The 21,085-nt window shown below is 43.6% G+C and overlaps 1 protein-coding gene across 1 annotated transcript in view; it reads right to left on the bottom strand.

Moving 5' to 3' along the window:
- The window catches only part of NEMF (nuclear export mediator factor), a 273,128-nt gene that overhangs the window by 54,520 nt on the left and 197,523 nt on the right, over window positions 1–21,085 (bottom strand). Inside the window, exons 23-25 of the mRNA XM_069208695.1 lie at window positions 20,799–21,066; window positions 4,691–4,730; window positions 4,480–4,529 (exon numbers count right to left, since the gene is read on the bottom strand). Of these exons, the coding sequence (XP_069064796.1) occupies window positions 4,480–4,529; window positions 4,691–4,730; window positions 20,799–21,066 (358 nt within the window). The remainder of the gene's footprint in view (window positions 1–4,479; window positions 4,530–4,690; window positions 4,731–20,798; window positions 21,067–21,085) is intronic.

Here is a 21,085-nt window from a genome sequence, read left to right as displayed (position 1 = left end):
CTAGGGAGGCTTAGAGGCTGCTGTTTGGGGGGGTATCGGAAGGGGTGGCAGACTGGCCAGACCACTGGCTCCCTGATACATGAGGTCCAAGGATCCCTAGGCCTCGGCCACGCAAAGGCTGGGTAGCATGCGTGGCAAGGTGCCTAAGAAGTATGGTAAGTATACTCCTATTCCGTGTTGAGACTGTGGACCTAGTTCTATTGCTTGTTTTAATAGTAGAGATTGTACCTCTTATTGTAACAGAACTGTATGTTCGGGGGACAATTTGTGATATCGTGGTGGGATGTTTGGAGGGGTGGAGATTAATTCTAGGCAATAGCCATTGTGGATAATTGATAATAGACAAATGTCTGTGGTAATATTTTGCGAATGAGAGTGGAATTGCTGTAGTCTTCCCCCAACAGGAGATGTGTGGAGTGAAAGGAAGACACTGTTTAGGTTGTGTTGTTGTCTGTTTAGAGGTTTGGAATTTACCTCTATTTCTGAAGTATTGACCCCTATAAGATCCTCTAAACCCACCTCATTGATACTGGGTTTGTTGTCCTGGTTTCGTTTGGGAGGTGGAAGCCTCTGAGGATTGTGACTTAAAACCTCCTCGAAACTGTGGTCTGCAAAAGGAACCTCTATATGGGGTGGTGTATAGAGCGCCCGTTGCTTTTGCAGTATTTGAGTCCTTCCTCAGTTTTTCAATAATTGTGTCTACCTCTGGGCCAAAGAGGTGCTTTTTATCGTAAGGCATATTAAGAACTGCCTGTTGAATTTCTGGTGTTAAACCAGAAGAGCGCAGCCATGCATGCCTTCTGATTGTGATGGCAGTGTTTACACTCCTTGCAGCTGTATCAGCAGCATCGAGGGCAGATCTTATCGGATTACTGCTGATCACTTGTCCCTCTTCTACTACCTGCTGTGCCCTTTTCTGGGGCTCCTTTGGGAGATGCTGTATAATATCTTGCATTTCATCCCAATGGGCCCTATCATACCTAGCTAGAAGTGCCTGAGATTTTGCAATTCTCCACTGATTTTCTGCTTGTGTAGCAACTCTTTTTCCTACTGAGTCAAATGTTCTACTCTCCTTATCAGGAGGCGGTGTGTCTCCTGAAGAATGGCTATTTGCCCTCTTTCTTGCTGCACTGACTACCACTGAGTCTGGAGGGACCTGGTGAGTGATGTACTCTGAGTCAGAAGGTACAGGCTTATATTTCTTAGCAATTCTAGAGGTGATAATCCTAGCTTTTACATGCTCGCTAAAAGTTTCGTCTGTGTGTTTAACCATGCCTGGTAACACTGGGAGACACTGGTACCTGGAATGTGTAGAAGATAGTGTATTAAATAAAAAATCTTCTTCTAATGGCTCAGAGTGAATGGTTACTCCATGATGAGCTGCTGCCCTGGATATTACTTGGTTGTATGCAGTTGTGTCTTCTGGAGGAGAAGGGTTTGATGGGTAAATGTCTGGGTCATTGTCCGGGATGAGATAAGGGTCATATACATCCCATGGATCTGACGTACTTCCCTGTGAATATAAAGAATGTGTTGGAGAAGGCAGTGGTGGTGGGCTATTCTAAGCTGAGAAAGAGCTGTAGAGATTGAGAAGGACAAGTATGGAGAGGTAGTGACTTCTTTTGTTTTTGCACCTTCGCTGGTGGCTGTACAGAGTCTAGTTCCTCTTGGAAAGCCAGCTTCCTTTTGGTTTCTAAAGGAGGTGCAGTGATGATTCTTCCTGTCTCCTTATGAATATGTATTCTGGACTGTCTCTCATCCACAACCTGTAAAACTGGTTCAATCTCAGGCTCTTCCTCAGAAGTCTTATGAGATTCCATGATTGGTCTTGTAATCTGTCTTCATTTCTTGGAAAGTCTTTGTTTCTCTGTATATGAGGATCTTTTCAGTTCCGAAGAGTGCCGTTTTTTCGGTCCCAGAAAAGTAGTTGAAGGTCTCGGCTCCGAATCCATTTGCCATGTTTTCAACTCCGAGGAATGGGCTCTTTTACTGGAGTTCGAAACAGTGCCTTTAACAGATTTGCTCGACTCTGAAGTGGATGAAGGAGTGGCCTTTTTCGGCACGGACCCCCAAGGACGGTCGCCAACAGTCTTTTTTCAGGCCAAACCATGGCCTTCTGGCAGTGGTGTACCCAAGGCCTTTAAATGTTTGACATACTCACATGCTGGCCAGCTGTGATGGGTCTGTTGTCTTCCGATTCCTGTTATGAGTCTGTGTCTTGGATGGAGACTGCTGTCTGCGCCTGCTCTTCTTCCATGACGTCGAGATGTTCGCTGCTTTTCGACGTCTTTATGAGTCTTCGGGATCTGCGATCTCGAAGGGTCTTCTTTGATCGAAAAGATCGACAGGCCTCACAGTCTTCCTCCTGATGGTCTGGAGAAAGGCACAAGTTACAAACCAAGTGTTGGTCTGTTTAGGGGTACTTGGCATGGCACCAAGGGCAGAATCGGAATGGAGTCCGATCCATCAGGCATTCCACGCGGTAGGCCCGAAAGTGAAGGTTCCGACGGTACTACTGGTTCGATGCTAGGTGGTAAACGTGATTGAAACAATATCGACGCATAAGAAGATTTTCTGTGGTTTTCAAAATCAAAATCTCGGAGCAAGAGGAAACACGTCCGAACCCGACCGCGGAGAGAAAACAATCTAACAATGGAGTAGATGCCCATGCACAATGGGACCGAGAGGAGGAGTCACTCGATCCCGTGACTCCGAAAAGACTTCTTTCAAGAAAAACAACTTGTAACACTTCGAGCCCAACACTAGATGTCGGAAGAGCTATGTATAGCATGTGTATCTGCAGCTACACATGCCATCGAACATATATATATATATATATATACATAAATATATATAGTGCACTGACCTCCAGTTAGGGGACTGCCTATAAGTAATCTAGTCTAGTTCAGTGCTACTGTAATAAAATACCTTTATTTCTGTAACACTGTGTGCTTTCTTTCAGGTGAAGTAAGTTGCTGTGTGACTGCTGTGGTATTGCAAGTGCTTTACATTCCTCTAGATAAGTCTTGGCTGTCCCCCACAGCTACCACTAGAGAGCCCTGGCTTCCTAGGCACTGTCTCACTAACTAACAGGGGTTGTGTGGACCAGGTATATGGTGCCAACAACATAGGTGTCTGCCACACACCAGGTCAGCTTCCTACAGCCAACATCTGGAGAAGTATCCTGTGTGGTGGCTTCACCCAAGTCTATATGCCAGTCCATAGGGTCTTGGCACTGGTATTCCAAAGGGTCCAGCAACCTCTCCCATTTCTCACTGTAACCTAGCCCACAAGAAAGTGGCTCAGGATCCGACATAGGAGGCAAGGCTCCTGCGGGCGTTGGAGTCGGCATCATGCAACGCCCATCCGGCTCCATGTCGGAGTTGCGGATAAGAATGGGGATGGCGCTGCCCATGGCGGTGCTGGGAACGTTGGCCTCTGGACTGCCGGCAGGAAAGGTCAGAATGGTACGACCAACTTCGGCCTTGACCCAGGACTGGATCCACGAGTGCCCCTCGGTGACGAAGCGGAAGCTGTCAGCATAGAACCCAAATGGGCGCCTATAATTCTCCAGGGCCTGAAGGCGCTCCAGCGATGTTGGGACTGCCCAAAAATTGGGCGCATGGCCTCATAAAACTCTTAAGGGGTCACTCTGGCTCCTGGAAACTCAGGGTAGCGCAAAGTCAGCCCAGGCCCAGGATCCACAGAGCAAGGCCTAGAATGTCGAAGCTCCATTGTCTCATGAGCAGTCGGACGAGAAGTCTAAAAATGTTTCGACTTCTTAGACTTCTTCTAGTGCCTCGACTTACCTAATCGCCCGAGGACCTGGAGCGGGATGACAATGATGGAGTACTCCACAACTGATCCTGGGACCTTTCCTCTTGACCGAGATCTCGTCTTGCACAGTGTTGAGCGTCTGGCCGCCATCAGCTTCAGGGACCGGGTCCTCAAAGCCTTCAAATGCATGGCCCATTACTAGGAGAAAGACTTTGGGTTATGGTCGCACTCCAGGCACCAAAGACACACAAGGTGCGGATCCATCACGGCCATTGTCTGATGACAGGAACCACAGGGCTTGTTGAAAACTCAATAATATTTTCAATAAAAGTAAAAAAAATCCAGTCAAAAAATAAAGTGCTGGCTGGCTTGGAAAGAAAAGAACTGATGTTAGAGCACTGGGGTAGCGCCTATATAGGAACCACAACATCATGTCTGGCGCGGACAATGCTGACGACGGATGTGGAGCCAATCAACAGCACCTAATGGTGCACAGGGGTACTGCTCAGAAAATTCTCCGGTCCCAGTCTGACGCCTGGGGGAAATTTAAAGGTAAGGAATCTGCAACTAGAAGTCTCTATCAGATCACTAAAACACATGGCTAAATCAGAATGATGCTGTAGAGTTTTACAAAATTTCAAAGGAATATGATTCATAAAATATATAATACCTAAAATAAATAACAATGTTGCATTGTCTTACCTTCTCTCCTTCGCCGACAAATGTCTCCTTCCAGTTGTCTTACTATCACTCTAGAAAAGCAGAAGAATAATTGAGTTACATTCAATTAAAATAACATATTAGGATATACCCACGCCCTAGAGTGGTGTCTTTCATGGCGTGTGCTACACAAATGCTCTCATCCATCCAGTAATTTGATTTAATTTGACTATAAATTCTCATTAAATCTTACCTCGGTAGAGGGTGTCTCCTCCTTAATTGTTTTCTGTAATCTATGAAGAAACAATCAGACAAGTTTAAATGCTAATAGAATATAGTATTTATGATAATGTGGTGCTTAAATGGCCCATTAAAATTACGATTACATAAATATTTCTAATCAGTTAGGGCTGATTGTCTTTTTATCAAATTCTGATCATTGAAAGGGTGAACTAAGCTTGACAAGGCTGGGCTCCTGACTTTCATGGCTGCATCAATTATCCAGCAGATAGCTAAACCAAATTAGCTTTCTTGTTTGGCCCAGCATGTGCAGAGATGTTCATTAAAGAAAAAAGTTCCTAACAGTTCCAAACTATCTCAATGTCCGGCGAAACAGATTCCACTCAGTCAACAAGATCCTACAACATTACACAGTACAAATGTGCACACGCTCACACATCAGAAATTGCCCATTCGCCTAAATCTGTATATTCATACCTGGTCCTCAATGTCTTACTTAACTACTCCTTTAAAACCGTGCCAATTAACCCATATGATCTTTTGGTGTCACTTTAAGATCCAATGTTTTGGTTGACACGAGCATGCACACAAGCTTCCCATTCAATAGAATGTGTGCATTTTTTGCACGGTTAGTATGATGAGATAACAATCACATAAATTATTACACATAGACCTCCCAGTACAGAGACTAACTATTTACTTAATACAAAACATTGCTAGGTTAAAATTTCAAAACTCAATAAATGTTACTCCTTACCCATCTCCATTGGACAGCATTCAGTTACTATCATTTTTAAGCAAACGTCAGGTGATGTTTTGTATAGGAAAGTAGGATCTTTCTGACATGGTTATCCCCACTTTTTGCCTGGTGTCAGTGTGTATGGACTGTAGTACACAGGGATCCTGCTAACCAGGATCCCAGTGTCAGTGTTCCCTCCCTAAATTTGGTTGGTAAGTACTTCTTACACGGCACTTTTAGCATACTGGTGTACCCCTGTAAGTCCCTAGCATATGGTATTTAGGTACCCATGGCATTGGTACACAAGGGGTCCCCCATGGGCTGCAGCATCTATTATGCTACCCATGGGAACCCGTGCAAACTGCGTCTACAGGCCTGCCATTGCAGCCTGTGTGAAATGTTGCATGCACCTTTCACCACAGATATAAGCTTTAACTTATATTGTGGTCACTTTGCTCCTGTAAGTCACCCCCCACAGCCCAAGGACAGGGTGCATGGTCCTAAGTGTGAGGTACCCCTACCTGAGCAGAGGTACCCCTACAAACCCCAGACCTCATTGGCTGGGCTTTGCAAGTGCAGGGAAGCCATCTTAAGGTTTATAGTGGATACTGGTCAACACGAGTTGTCCAACTACATAATGGCTTCACTTAACCTAGTCATGTTTGGTATCACACATGTTGGAATCATGCAACTACACTGATTCCATTGTTAGTTGTGTGATACCATGTACAATGGGGGGGTTCCTTAGAGAATATCCCATGTCTACTTGTGCAGCCTTGCAGGGTCTGTGTGCAACTCCTGCTGCTGCGCTTAACTCGGGCAGAGAAAGGCAGAGCAAAGGATTTCCTGTAGAAATCCTTCCCTCTGCCCCCCTTTTTGGTGCAGAGGCCTCCTCGGGACTCGCTGTGCCTGCCGCCAAAGGGTCCTCCTAGGGTCTGCGTTGATTCCTGCTAGCTCTCCTTTTTGCTGAAGGCCGGCGCAGACATACCTGTAAAGGTTGAGTCCCTTGCTGGTCTGCACTTCCGCAACTCTTCCTGTGACATGTCTTTTGTATTTGCCAAGGCTTGTTGGTGGTCCTGTTGGCCACTGACACCTCTACAATTCGGTAACCGGCATAGGACAGCTCGTGGACGACTCTTAGGATCCTTCTGCATTGCCTGGACACCACAGCTGCATCTTCAAGACCTCTATCCTACAATGAAGAATCTACGAGAAGGGTGGGCATTGCCCTCCTGCATCCCCTGGGTGACTCTGCGGGGCTTGGACTCTGTCCCCTCTCTTTGCAGGTACTCCTTGTCTGGAATCCATGCCTGGGTTCCACCGACCTGGTCCACAGGTCACTGTAGCAGCTGGATAACCGAGGGCCTCATTGACTTCAATGGGAGGTTCCGACACAACTTCACCCCTATGCACCTGGGCTCCCTGGTGTAGGTACTCCACTTCCCTGGGTATCCATGGGTGGGGGCACTCTCAAACCTTCCTTGTCCCAACGGGTTTCCTCAGGTTGCTGGGAAAGGTCCTGAAACACAAAAACTCTAACCGTGATTTCCCCGTTATCCTATGGACACCTGAACTGGGGTAACATCTCTGCATACGGACACCTGGGGAAACCTAGTTACTTACTTCTGGTCTTTTATTGTTTACCACAGTCCTGAAGATCCTTGGGTGTCAGTCTTGGTTATTTTTGACTTTCTCATACCATTTTTTAAGTATATGGTTTGCCCCCGCAATAGGGCCCCATCTTTTACTTACCTGTTTCTAAGTATATTTTTGTGTGTATATATCCCCAGTTAGGAGGTATACCAAAGTTAGTTTAGTGCTTGTGATTTAATAATAAATAAATTATTTTTCTAACACTTGTGTGGTTCTTTCTTGTGTGAACATTACTGACTGGCTTTTGTGGTATTTGCAATTGCTTTACATCCTCTCCGATAAGCCTTAGCTGCCCTCCACAACTACTCTATGAGAGCTCTGGTTATTTGAAACCACTAAGACTATCACTAGGGGTTGCCTGGACTCAGTACTGGGTGCCTCACCTATAGTTGTACACCACATACTAAGCCAGCCTCCTACATTTTGGACTATATTTTCATGGCCAAATCAAACATTTCAGTGTCTGCTTTGCATATGTATTTTTATACTGAATTTGGCAAGAAAATGTAGTAATGCAGCTATTTCAACAATTTGATTCTTAAACTAAGACCCTAATGGAATTGTGTGGTCTAAACCATAATTTTCTGTCCTTAGGTAAAAAAAAAAAAAAAATCCACGAGGAAGCTTTGGCAGCCTACTGTTGGAAATGCATTTACCTCTTAGTGTTTCAAGTTTAACAGAGGCCTGACAAAAAGGTTATGCTCAGTGACTTAAGGAATGAGCAGACTTTTACAGCCTGCGTTTGCAACATTTAGAATCTGATAAGGGGGGCAATTAGGTATTATTTTTCAGCCTACAACCATGGAAAAGGCACACTTGTGGACACATATCTAGATATAATATATTCACATGTTACTTCTAATATTTGTTGATCATAACCCTGTGGTAGTCCTGAAGAGTGTATGGAGTGATTTATTATTTTGTAAAACATAATACATAAAATGGTAAACAATATCAATAAGATGGTTGCGTATTAAATAAATTTTGCAGATATCGAACAAAAAAGTAAAGGTTTGATTTCTTTTAGGTACTAAGATGGTCAGTTCTCTTTAAGAAAAATAAATGATGAACAGGTGAAATGGTGCTGAAATGTCTTCAATGTAATACTTGCGTGCTGCATAGAAGCTCTAATTCAAATATGTTAGTCAGATGAGATGTCACAAAAATGGCTTCCTCCCTTTTACAGTTTAGGCCCTTTTTTGCTCCAGTCTAATTTGGCTGATTCTATATCACAATCATGGGTTTTTCTTTTGCGCTTATAAGACCATCAGCTCCTAAAATGTATTTCTAATGATTTGTGTATGAATACTAATGAGAAATATTGATAAAAGAAACTAATATTTTAAAATAACATGTATGAGTAAAATGTGCCCACGGGGAGTGGTCACCATGTGTATTAACAAAATGCTAAATAATTAAAAATATATTAAAATTTGTAATAATATGTCATATTGGAATGTATAACCTATGTTCTATGATAATTCATGTTCTTAACTTAGCCAAACTGGAGGCCTAGTCTTCGTTGGGCCTTGCTTGCTTAAACGTGGAGATGCGATGAGCTGCTGAGGACTGGAACTGGAGAAAAGGACCTTGAACTGTACAGAGTTCAGACAAAGCTCTGCTAGAAAATTCTGCAAATGTACCAGTGGACAGGAGATGATGAGGACAAATTGATACAATTATGATTAGAGTAGGCTAAACGTACTTTTCCAGGACTTGAACAATGGAAGCACTGACTGAAAGACTGTGAGCAACAAGTTTGTTACCTAAAGAGCCGGATGATGTTTCCATCGACAGAAGGACCAATCAAACTAATGGAACTTGAAGCTTGAACTGACGCAAACATGTGGTAAACAAAAACTATAGGTTAGAGTCATAACTTCTGATAAGGTTGACCAATTAGCAATTAGTGGGACGGACTGAGAGACCCTAATAAAAAGTCATGACAAGGGGAGAAAATTCAGAGCGGAGAGGCAAAAGTTGATGACGTCAGGAGGCGCTGTCCGAAGTGCTGATAATTGGGCTTGCTCTCTTTGAGCCTGATACTTGCTGATGACTGATAACCTGGAGACGAAGACTGACTTGTTGCTGATCTATCTTGGATAGGTAGCTATAAAATTTGACTGACTAATGTGTGCTTTTTCTTCTAGGTACCAACTGCGCTGTTTAAAATTGTTTTACTCTCTTTAGATAGATTTTTTCAAATTAATGATTTTTCTCTAAATTGTTTTCGCATGAAGACCCACATGCTGATGCTAATTTGAGTTAGGTAGGCTGACAAGGGTGACTTAACGGGGACAGCTGACAGACTGACTTGCATTGCTGAATTATTCCTAATGTTAAAGGATTTGCTGACTTATGTTAATGCTTGTTATGCTCGGAATTTCCTTGGTAAATAAATAGTTTTGTGATGATTAATAAAGTTTGATTAACAATAAAGTCGAATACAGATTTTGTTTAGAATTGTAACTAATAGGGAATAAAAACAATTAACCTTGATGAGAGTTATGGTATTTAATTATTAGATAAGGTTTTCCATAAATGTTCGACATTATTAATGGTTCATTGGTCTACCACTTGGCCAGGATACTCCATGCGATCCAAAAGGTTTATCGACCTATACACGTCCCCCTGTAAGCCTACTTACAAAGGACCAGATGCGCTACCAGTGTCAATAAAATTTACTTTGAACACTGTTCATTTACTATATCCTGGCCATCGTTATATATAAACAAATATGCTACTTACCTGTAAGTATCTGACCATGGCATGTAGTGTTGTAGATTCACATGCTCTGCATACTCCTGCCATCTAGTGTTAGGCCGGAAGCTGTGCAAGTTGTTTTTTCTTTGAAGACATCTTTTTTGATAATGTGCATGAGCATCGACTCCAATGTTACATTGTTTTTTCACAGGCAGGTGAAAAAGGAGTGTAGAATAGTTGTAAGTAATGAGATGACTATGCTAAATACACATTGTGACATAGGAAGTGAAACTTCAAAGGACATAGGTTTCTGGGTAGGAGAGTGGGCGCATGTGAATCTACAGCACTACGTACCACAAACAGATGCTTAAAGGGTAAGTAACATATTCTGTTAAAAATGTGTGTGGCTGAGTTACACATGCTCTGCATAGACTGTAAAGCAGTCCCCCTCAGAATTGGTGGCCAAACTGTGGGAATTGCAGTTTGTAAAAGGGTACACAGCACTGCCTGACCTACATTGTTTTTTGGAATGCTGAAACATCCACACAATAATGTTTGGTAAAGGTGTGTGGTGTGGAATATGTAGCAGCTGCTTTACATATGTCAGCTATGGTTATATTTCCTAAAAAGGCCATGGATGCTCTTTTCTTACGAGTAGAATGTGCTCTGGGGGAGAACAGGTAAAGATCGGTTAGCCTTAGCATAACAAGTCTGAATGCATTTTACTATCCATATGGCTATGCCCAATTTGGATATAGGGGTGCCTTTGTGAGGAGGTGAAAAAGAAACAAAAGGTTGTTTAGTCTTTCTGAAATTTTTAGTTATATTATTATAGAACATAAGTGCTCCTTTAATTCCTAACGTATGAAGAGCACTTTCCACAATGGAACCTGGTTGTGGGAAAAAAACTGGTAATTCAATCGATTGATTGAGGTGAAATTTAGGGAGAAATCTAGGGCTGGTGCGGAGAACCACTCTGTCTCTATGTAGTTTAAGGAAAGGTTTTTCCAAGGTTAAAGGCTGGAGCTCAGTAACGCATCTAAGTGAAGTGATGGTGACTAAAAATGCAAACCTTCCAAGAAAGAATTGAAGGGGCGTGAGTATAGAGGTTCAAATGAGGATTACATTGAGGTTACAGGAAGGTGCAGGTACAACCCATGCTAGAATAACTCAATTGAGCCCCTCCATTAAGGCTTTATTCACTGGGGGCTTGAAAAAGAAAGATTTTATCTACTTTGGAGATAGGCAGACACTGCAGCAAGATGTGATCATATAGATGTGAATGCTAACCCAGCCTTTTGTAAGTGAAGTAGGTAGCAGGCAATGTCTTGTGTCGTGGCTTTGAAGGGGTCAATTTGTTTGGAGTGACAGTAGCAGACAAAATGTTTCCACTATGCTGCATAGCAGGCTCTAGTGGTGGGTCTACATCCTTCCTTAAGAAATCCCAGACATTCTGGAGTCAAGTTAATGTACCCAAATTCTATGACCTCAGGAGCCAAATTGTTAGGTTGAGAGTTTTGGGATCTGGGAGCCTGATTTTGCTATGGTTCTGGTGAGAAGGTCTGGCCTGTTGGGGAGATTGTCTTGGGGAACTACAGAGAGGACTAGTAGTGTTGTGAACCAGGGTTGACAAGCCTAGATAGGAGCTTGTAGGATCACTGTACGAGATGTCTGTATGAGCTTCCAAGCCAGAAATAAAAGGAAAGGGAGAGGTGGAAAAGCGTAGGCAAATATTCCTGATCAACTCATCCATAGAGCGTTGTCTTTAGATAGTGGGTGTAGGAAATTGGAGGCAAAGTCTGGGTATTTTGCATTTTCTGTGGTGGGGAAAAGGTCTATTTGAGGAAACCCCCACCTCTGAAAGTACTGGAGGAGGACTTAGGGGTGGAGTTCCCATTCATTAACTTGTTGCTGCATCTTGCTGAGGAGGTCTGAAAAATAGTTATCTGTTCCCGGATGGTATTCTTCTAACAGGTCAATGTGATGTAAAACCCATTTCCAGATGGTCTAAGACAGGTGAGAGTTGTGGAAACCATGTCCCCCTTGTTTCTGTAGGTTTTACAAGCATGTCATATTGTTCATCTGGACTGGGACAACCTTGTGAGTCAGGTGAGGTAGCAATGCTAGGCGAACAGGTTGAAGCTTTAGGTAGTTGATGTGGAGACTCTGGTGCTTGACATCCCAAAGTCCCTGTGCTGTGAGTTCTTGTAGGTATGCACCCCATTATGTCTGTGATGCATCCGCTGTGAGAGTGATGTGGGGAACAGGGTTGGGAAAAGGTCTCCCTTTCAGCAGGTTGGTGGTGTTACACCATTGCAGAGAGCAGTGAGTGGGGCAGTCTCTCAACACTAGAATCTCTAACTGACCCTGAGTATGGGACCACTGTCGAGCTAAACATTCCTGTAACAGACGTATGTGTAGTCGTACATGGGGCACTATAGCGATGCAGTAGGCCATTATCCCTAAAAGACGCACGACTGTACTGAGTTGTTGGTTTGTTTGAAACTGAGGCAATATTACCTGAAAGTTCTGGACTCCTGCAGAATTGAGGTAGGCTAATCCTAATTGTATATTTAGGATTGCCCCCAAGTATGGCTGAACCTGTAATGGATGCAAGTGAAACTTGGGAATGTTCAGTGTGAATCCTAAGAGATGGAGTAGATCTATTGTGATCTGAGTGTGTTGTTGACACTGGTGATGAGTGTTAGCTTTGATAAGTCAGTGATCCAGATATTGTTACGACTCTGTCGTCCCATTTCTAGGGGGCGCTGTCAGGGGACTGTTGGAAGCCTGGGAATCACCTTAAACACCTATCTAGAGTCCCTTGCTGACTCCTGTTTGTTTCACTTTTCACCATGGTACACTTGTGTAGTACTACATTTGCTTCCTGGGACTGCAAATCCCATAATGCACAGCCTGGTAGTCAGGAAAGCCCGGATTCTGTTTCCCATTGTTTTCAATGGGAGAAGTCCAGTTGCTCCTTTTCACCGGATCCTCTCCTCCAGGACTTGCAAGTGTCTGAAACTACACACACCTGTGACCTCTCCTGTGCAGCCCAGCTTGGAACTGCTTATAAGCAGCCATTTCCTCAAGCTCCCCGTCATGCATTGGACTTCGATTCCTTTGTGTTGCAGACCCTTTGTCGGATGGTGTTCCAGTTTTGTCCCTGTTCTGTTCCAGCTTGATCCTGTTTCCTGTTTCTCTGCCCTGCTCCTGATTGTTCCAGCCAGAGTCTGCTCCCTATCTCTTAGCCTTGTACCTGTTTGTTTCTTCCAGAGCCTGCTCCCTGTTTCTCTGCCCAGCTTCTGCCTTGTTTCAGCCTGAACCTGCTCTCTGTTTCCCAGTCCTGTTTACTACTCATCCCTACTCCCTGTATTCCAGTCCTGTCCTTGCCTGTTCCAGCCAGAGCCTGCTCTCAGTTTCCCAGTCCTATCTCTGTTTGTTCCAGCCAGAAGTTTGCACCCTGTTTTCAAGTCCTAGTCCTGCCTTTACTTCAGCCTGAGCCTGTTCCCAGTTCTTGCCTCTGCCTCTTTGTTTGTTCCCTTCTGTTTCTGTTTCTTCTTGGTTCTTTGTGTCTGGTAAGTGTTCTATCAGTCTTCACCAGTGTATAAGTGTCCTCCTTTGTACTGGGGTTGGCTCCTGGTTTCCAGGAGGCAATTCCAGCCCCCTTCCTTGTCTAGTGTTATACGTTGTCTTTCGTGCCTAACAGTGACAGTGTGCTATTTCTGTTTTCTCAGGAATCTCCACTGTGTTTCCAGCTGGACCCACAAGAGCGTGTCCTGTGTATCTAAGTACTATCCTTGTTTGTGCTCTAGGGTCCAGAGACAGAATCACTTCTGCTGCCTCCTTTCTATGGGGCTGGCAGGGTGACTATCTGTAAGAGCAAACTGCACAGAGGCATTGAAATTCCCTGTCACTGTGGGAGGTTCTGCGCCTTACTCTGTGTACAACCCCAGCGTGTTTGTCCACTAGTAATCCGTTTCCTATTTGATCACACAAGGGTTGCTCTGCTTTTACTTTCCTGTTTCCTGTGTCTGTCCATAGCTGTCCTTTCCGTGTATGCCTTTAGCTGCTCTTCTGCCCCAGTATACTACCTCTTTAGGATATTCGGTGACCTCAAGGGGTGTCCCAACCAGAGTCCTGATCAGACCCGCCCGAAACCGTGACAGAATGCACGGACCAAAGATTTCAAGCTCCCCAGGCAGCAAAGGGACACACAGACCTAAAATGCTTTCCTGTCATGTTAAGACACCCCTTTCTAAACCTAGACATTCTCTGAAGACCTCTAAAAAAGGCCTTAGTTTAAAGGATAGACTTGTTAAAGAAAATCAAAGATTGCAAATGCAGTACTACATTACGTGGCTTGCTGATCCATCAATGTTCAACTATTATAATATCTGTGATTATGACCCCCAATCCCTGTCTGTAGAAGAATTACAAAGTAATAATGAGTTTTTGGAGGTTCTATTACCTCAAACAGGGGAGAATGTTCCTAACAGTGAAAGTGCTTTTGCTACTTCTGCACAAGACATTTACTCTCAAGAAAACCTGGTTAATTCATTGCCTCATGCTAGTGCATCCCAAATTCACTTCCAGGACTCTGTCAAAACAAAGAACCCTGACACTGTTCAAGAAGCCACACTAGGGATTCCCTTGTTTTCTGTTGAGTGCTTCAGCCCATCTAGGCCAGTTTCTCAGAATTCAATGTGCAGGGCTGACTCTTATAAAGACCTATCAGTCCCTCAGAGCCTTCAAGTCAGCAGGCTAGACCTTGTATCTAAGGGGTCAGTAAAAACTGTGGGATTCCTTAGTTCAACTCAAAGGGCTTGTGCTCCTCCCAAATTGGATGACAGTACATCAGTCTCAATTCCTAAGTGTTGGGCTGACTCGTGTAAGGGTCTACCAGTCCCTCAGTGCTTTCAAGTCAGTAGGATAGAACCTGTATCAAAGGGATCAGCAAAAACTGTGGGATTCCTTAGTTCAACTCAAAAGGCTTGTGCTCTTCCCAAACTGGATGATAATATACCAGTCTCAATCCCTAAAACCTCTGCTAAACCCTTTTCTATTCTGAGTGGGTTTGATAGCAATATGGACATACACACACTAAAAGAGCAGTTTTGGCAGATTAAAAGGCAGATATTGGACTTCTATGATGAATATGTTGTAACATACACAAGAAATCGTGCACGTGGGCTATTTTCATCAATGCATGTTTCACTGTGCCAGAACCAGACATTCTGTTTATCTGTAAGGTAGAAGAAGTAACAGAGCAGATGATGGAAACTACTGCAAGGCAATTTGAAAACCTGAAAAAATAAAATGATCACCAGCTTTGGCTTAAAGAACAGTATGCTACCTCATGTGCCTCTCCAAAGACTTCTATAGAGCAGATTGTACCTTCTATTAATGACAGTCAAAAGACAGCTCCAGTTATAAATATATCAGCCTCTTCTTCAGACTCTCTCTCAGCCTGTAGTTCTCCAGTGAAAATTCCTGTACAGTTGACTGAATCTCTGACATCTCTGAGAGATTTGACACCTCTTGATTCAAAGGATGGATCAGAGTCTTCAGAAGGAAGTGTCTCAGCCCCTCTATCAGAACAAATAAAGCCAAAGGAAGAAGAGAGTTCTGATGCAGATTCCAATAGCTGCACCTTAAGAAACCAAGATATGACTTTACTTGAGATTAATGGCAAGTTGTGCAACAGTGTTGAAGAATCTGAATCTAGTGATGACAGTGGTTCCTGCCTTGCCGTGAACAAACCTGCGGATAGTGCTGTTCAAATGGCGCACACACCAGAATTTTCAGATTGTGGGGATACTCCTGCCCTTTCAAGCAATATCATAGAATTTTCAGATAATGAAGAGACAGTTCCTGTTTCAAGTGAACTAATGGATTTTTCTGACCGTGAAGAAATACCCGCAATTACTAAGAATGTAATGGACTTCTCAGAAAGTTTAAAAATCTCTTCTGTGTCAAAGCAAACCGTGGAGATTTCAGACAAGGAAGAAAGCCATCAATCTGAAACTGAACAGCCTTCCATAAGAAATGAGAGCCTTCTCCTAGAACAGGACACAGTTGCAGCCTCAACCACTGATTCTGACTTGTTGTTCCCTGCCACTGTGTTTCCTGTTTCCAGCTCAACGGTTAGTGAAGAACAGTTCTCTGATCTACTGGTATCTGATTTTGATGTAAAATCAGCCACACCAATGCCACCTCCTGTGTCTCTGAAATCAAAGACTCCTGAAAACCAGCAATCTGAAACCGAAGCTCAAGTACTGAAAGATATAATATGTCCCACTAAAACTAAAGACTTGAATTTGAATCTAGTATTCGAAGATCTGATGATAAGTACTGTTCTTAGTGTTTTATTGCAAGAATCCATCTTCAATTCAAAGGCTAAAGCTGAAGATTTAGATAACAATGTAGAGGCGATTTCTGAAGAGACTCCAGTTCTATTTCAATCCAAAGAACACGCTTTCAGTGTTAACATAGTGGAAGATCAACTACCTGTAGTAGAAACGCCTTGCAAAGAAACCATTTCTGATACCACGAATACACCACAGAGCACTTGCAATGAAGAAATCTCAGTCTTGTCAGAAGATCACCCTAAAGAATTAGTTTGTGGAACTTCTACATTTTCATATGTTAATCCAGTCTCTAAAGACATGAAAACTCCTGTTGCTCCTGAATTTGATACTCCAATGTCATCCAAGATGAAAGACAATTCTGACTTTTTCATGTTTACTTTGAGAACACCAGTTACCCATGTCTCCCAAGTCTCTATGCTTTGCAAGCCTCAGACCACAATCAATGTAATTACTGCTGCAGAAACAGACATATCCTGCTTGTTGGAAGGTGTTACAGACCTGACAGTTACTAATACGCCAATTATCTCCTCCAAAGAAGAAAGTACGGAAAAGGAAACTAATGTCCTAAAGAATACCACCCATAATGCCATTCCAGATCTCCTTGCTCCTGAATCCACTTCACCAGAAACCATCTCCATGCACTCCTCTCATAGCAATCGAACAATAAAGAGGAAAGACATCGGAGCCCATATGGGTATTAATACATGCCATGCTCATTGGAAGATTCACCTATGGCAGGACTGTAAACTTATCAACCAAGGATGGTGTTGGATTTTCTTGCTATGGCTTTTCCTCTTCAACTTTTTTCAGCCAAAGGATCGCCTTCTCTTCTTGAGCAGACTGGTGGGAGGGGGTATACTGTTACGACTCTGTCGTCCCATTTCTAGGGGGTGCTGTCAGGGGACTGTCGGAAGCCTGGGAATCACCTTAAACACCTATCTAGAGTCCCTTGCTGACTCCTGTTTGTTTCACTTTTCACCATGGTACACCTGTGTAGTACTACATTTGCTTCCTGGGACTGCAAATCCCATAATGCACAGCCTGGTAGTCAGGAAAGCCCGGATTCTGTTTCCCATTGTTTTCAATGGGAGAAGTCCAGTTGCTCCTTTTCACCGGATCCTCTCCTCCAGGACTTGCAAGTGTCTGAAACTACACACACCTGTGACCTCTCCTGTGCAGCCCAGCTTGGAACTGCTTATACGCAGCCATTTCCTCAAGCTCCCCGTCGTGCATTGGACTTCGATTCCTTTGTGTTGCAGACCCTTTGTCGGATGGTGTTCCAGTTTTGTCCCTGTTCTGTTCCAGCTTGATCCTGTTTCCTGTTTCTCTGCCCTGCTCCTGATTGTTCCAGCCAGAGTCTGCTCCCTATCTCTTAGCCTTGTACCCGTTTGTTTCTTCCAGAGCCTGCTCCCTGTTTCTCTGCCCAGCTCCTGCCTTGTTTCAGCCTGAACCTGCTCTCTGTTTCCCAGTCCTGTTTACTACTCATCCCTACTCCCTGTATTCCAGTCCTGTCCTTGCATGTTCCAGCCAGAGCCTTCTCTCAGTTTCCCAGTCCTATCTCTGTTTGTTCCAGCCAGAAGTTTGCACCCTGTTTTCGAGTCCTAGTCCTGTCTTTACTTCAGCCTGAGCCTGTTCCCAGTTCTTGCCTCTGCCTCTTTGTTTGTTCCCTTCTGTTTCTGCTTGGTTCTTTGTGTCTGGTAAGTGTTCTATCAGTCTTCACCAGTGTATAAGTGTCCTCCTTTGAACTGGGGTTGGCTCCTGATTTCCAGGAGGCAATTCCAGCCCCCTTCCTTGTCTAGTGTTATACGTTGTCTTTCGTGCCTAACAGTGACAGTGTGCTATTGCTGTTTTCTCAGGAATCGCCACTGTGTTTCCAGCTGGACCCACAAGAGCGTGTCCTGTGTACGTAAGTACTATCCTTGTTTGTGCTCTAGGGTCCAGAGACAGAATCACTTCTGCTGCCTCCTTTCTATGGGGCTGGCAGGGTGACTATCTGTAAGAGCACACTGCACAGAGGCATTGAAATTCCCTGTCACTGTGGGAGGTTCTGCGCCTTACTCTGTGTACAACCCCAGCGTGTTTGTCCACTAGTAATCCGTTTCCTATTTGATCACACAAGGGTTGCTCTGCTTTTACTTTCCTGTTTCCTGTGTCTGTCCATAGCTGTCCTTTCCGTGTATGCCTTTAGCTGCTCTTCTGCCCCAGTATACTACCTCTTTAGGATATTCGGTGACCTCAAGGGGTGTCCCAACCCGAATCCTGATCAGACCCGCCTGAAACCGTGACAGATATGGGAATACGTAAACATTCTGTCTGCATAGATGAGCTGCTACCACCGCTTGGCATTTAGTGAACACCTGGGATGCGGTGGTCATCCCAAAAGGGAGAACTTTGAATTCATAATGCTTTCCTCCTATGATTAATCAGAAATACCTGCAATGAGCTGGGTGCATTGGTGTGTGGAAGTAGGTGTCCTTCAGGTCTAGTGTTGCCATAAAGTTGCCTGTTGAAGAAGTAGAATAACATCTTGTAAGGTGACCAGGTGGAAATGCTCTGATAGAATGAACTCACTTAACGGCCTGAGAACTAAGATAGGCCATAACCGGCCTTCTTGGGGATTAGGAAGTACAGAGAGTAAACATTTGATGTTGAAAAGGGATGGGCTCTGTAGCTCCTCTGAGGAGAAGAGTTTGAGCTTCTTACTATGTTGGTAGGAACTTTTGTAGTCTGCCCCCAACAGGTGTTATATGGTCGGGGGTAAGAGAGGGTAGTCACTGCTTGGTGAAGAGTGTTGCTTCACAGGGGAGGCACTGCTACCTCTACCTCTGGCGTTGTTATGTCTATAGGAGCCACAATAGTAGCCCTTTGGGTAGGAGCACTGACTTTGTTGTCCAAGTGCCACAGGAAGCAGGTGTTTGGACAGCTCTATTGCTTTCGCCGTCTCAGTGTAATTTAATTTGTTTTTCTAATATGGTATCTACCTGAGGACCAAAAAGATGTTCCTTATCAAAGAGTATGTTTAACACAGCTTAATGAACCTCAGGTTCAAACCCAGCGATTCTCAGCCAGGTGTGACGTCTTAAGTAAAATTCTGGTGTTGACTCCTCAGCAGCATTAAGTGCTCACCTCATGGAGGTGTTTATGATAAGTTTTCGCTCAGAAACTAACTGTTGGACAGGTTTTTTGTGTTCCTCTGGGAGATACGGCCCTAGATCATCTGAGTGAGCGAGGTCATATATTGCTAGGAGAGCTTGCGAGTTGACAATACACCCATGGTTGGCAATCTGAGCAAGGTGCCTCCAGTAGTCTGACAGCTGGCACACTTATATGCTGTGGTGGTAACTAGGGACTCTGGCCGGAGCTGTCCCTTCATGTAAATAGGGTCGGATGGTGCAGGATTATATTTTTTATCTACCCTAGGTGTTATGACCATAGACCAAATAGGGTCTTTAAATATGTAATTCGTATATATAAACATGGGCAGGTATTGGGTAGCCCTATGAATGGAACATGGTGTGTTGAAAGAGAATTCATCTTCTAAGGGCGCTTTATAGAACATACTGTGCCAACTTAGATTGCTACCTTCCTCCCACTGCTGGCCACAACGACTCACAAATCACATAATTTCGGAAAGAGTGTGAGTGTGTGCTCATTCTTGTTAATACAGTCAGAGAATAAAGGCTGCTCTAATTTGTCTTGATGGTAATACATATGCTCATAGAGATTAATTGCAGCTGAAATGCTGGACTACCAGTGGCAACAGGTATCTAAAGAAACAAGACTGTATTTCCAAATGTCACCAGTAATCTTTCCGCTGAAGTATTTTTTATGCCACACCTGCCTAGGTAGACATAAAAGACATTGAAGCAAAAGGCTTCTATAAGTATTTGCTGTGGAAAGAAACTTCAATAAGCCTACCTGAAGTCTAAAACATGGTTATTATTCTATATAAGAAATGTTGCACCAAAGAGAGAGAGAGAAAACTGCCCAAGCAGTCGAGCATCTAAATGCAAACTCCTCCACAAATGTCTTCAAAATATATACATTTTCTTCAAAAGGCCAATTGAAAACGAATACACGTAATAGAAAACTAAACTTAGTGGCGTTAGCAGGTTATTGACTTTCTCCCAAGAAAAGTGCCAAAAGACAATGAAAAAAAAGACTCCAGATTCAAGAGACTGAGCTTGCTCGAATGAGAATTCATGCTTTGATGTGCCATGCATGAAAGTGAGGCAGAGTACATCAGAAGCAACCAGGCCCAAGAGGCCAGGTTTAAGAACTGGCTAAGCAACATGGTGTTCAATAAATGAGCAATACATGAACAACAATAGCGTGAGTTGTCACAGCAACTAAACTCACTAGTCATATGTTATTGGTTTAGAGTCACTGCATTTATATTGTCCTATTTGGACATCCTGAAAATCTGGCATAGGAATGGTCCTCTTGGGCCTATGTTTGACAGTCCTGTTCCAAGACACATCTAGAGAACCTAGAAGTAAAACCACAACACATCTGTAAATGGCTTACTAAATCCGAAGTGGAAGAGGTATCAAGTGCAAAGAAAACAATACAAATATGTAAAATTGAATTAAAAACACCAGGCAGTGCACTCTAAATGTTTGTTTCTGTATATTGTTCATCTGGAAATTAAATACCTTTGTGACTTAAGATGGGACAGATCGATGGCTGTGTCTGGATAACTTAGTTCCTCGATCTTTATGTTGCCTTCTCTATTTGGCTCGGAGTTCTGACTGCTGTCCTCGTCCTCTTCTCCCTCCGATGATGATTCATGCTGTGAATTCTGCTCTGTTGATCCGTCCTCCTTAGCAACATCCATTTCTTGACTGTGATTTCTCTCTACAAAAGGCCCTTCTGGATCATCGGGATCTTCTTCGCTACTGCTGCTATCATCTTCTTCAGGTCCTTTTGAAGATGTGAAAGA

This window comes from Pleurodeles waltl, chromosome 9 (genome assembly GCF_031143425.1).
Source record: "Pleurodeles waltl isolate 20211129_DDA chromosome 9, aPleWal1.hap1.20221129, whole genome shotgun sequence".
NCBI classification, from domain to species: Eukaryota; Metazoa; Chordata; class Amphibia; order Caudata; family Salamandridae; genus Pleurodeles; species Pleurodeles waltl.
The sequence above is the reverse complement of the archived record's forward strand: the minus strand, read 5'-3'. Positions and strand labels throughout refer to the sequence as shown.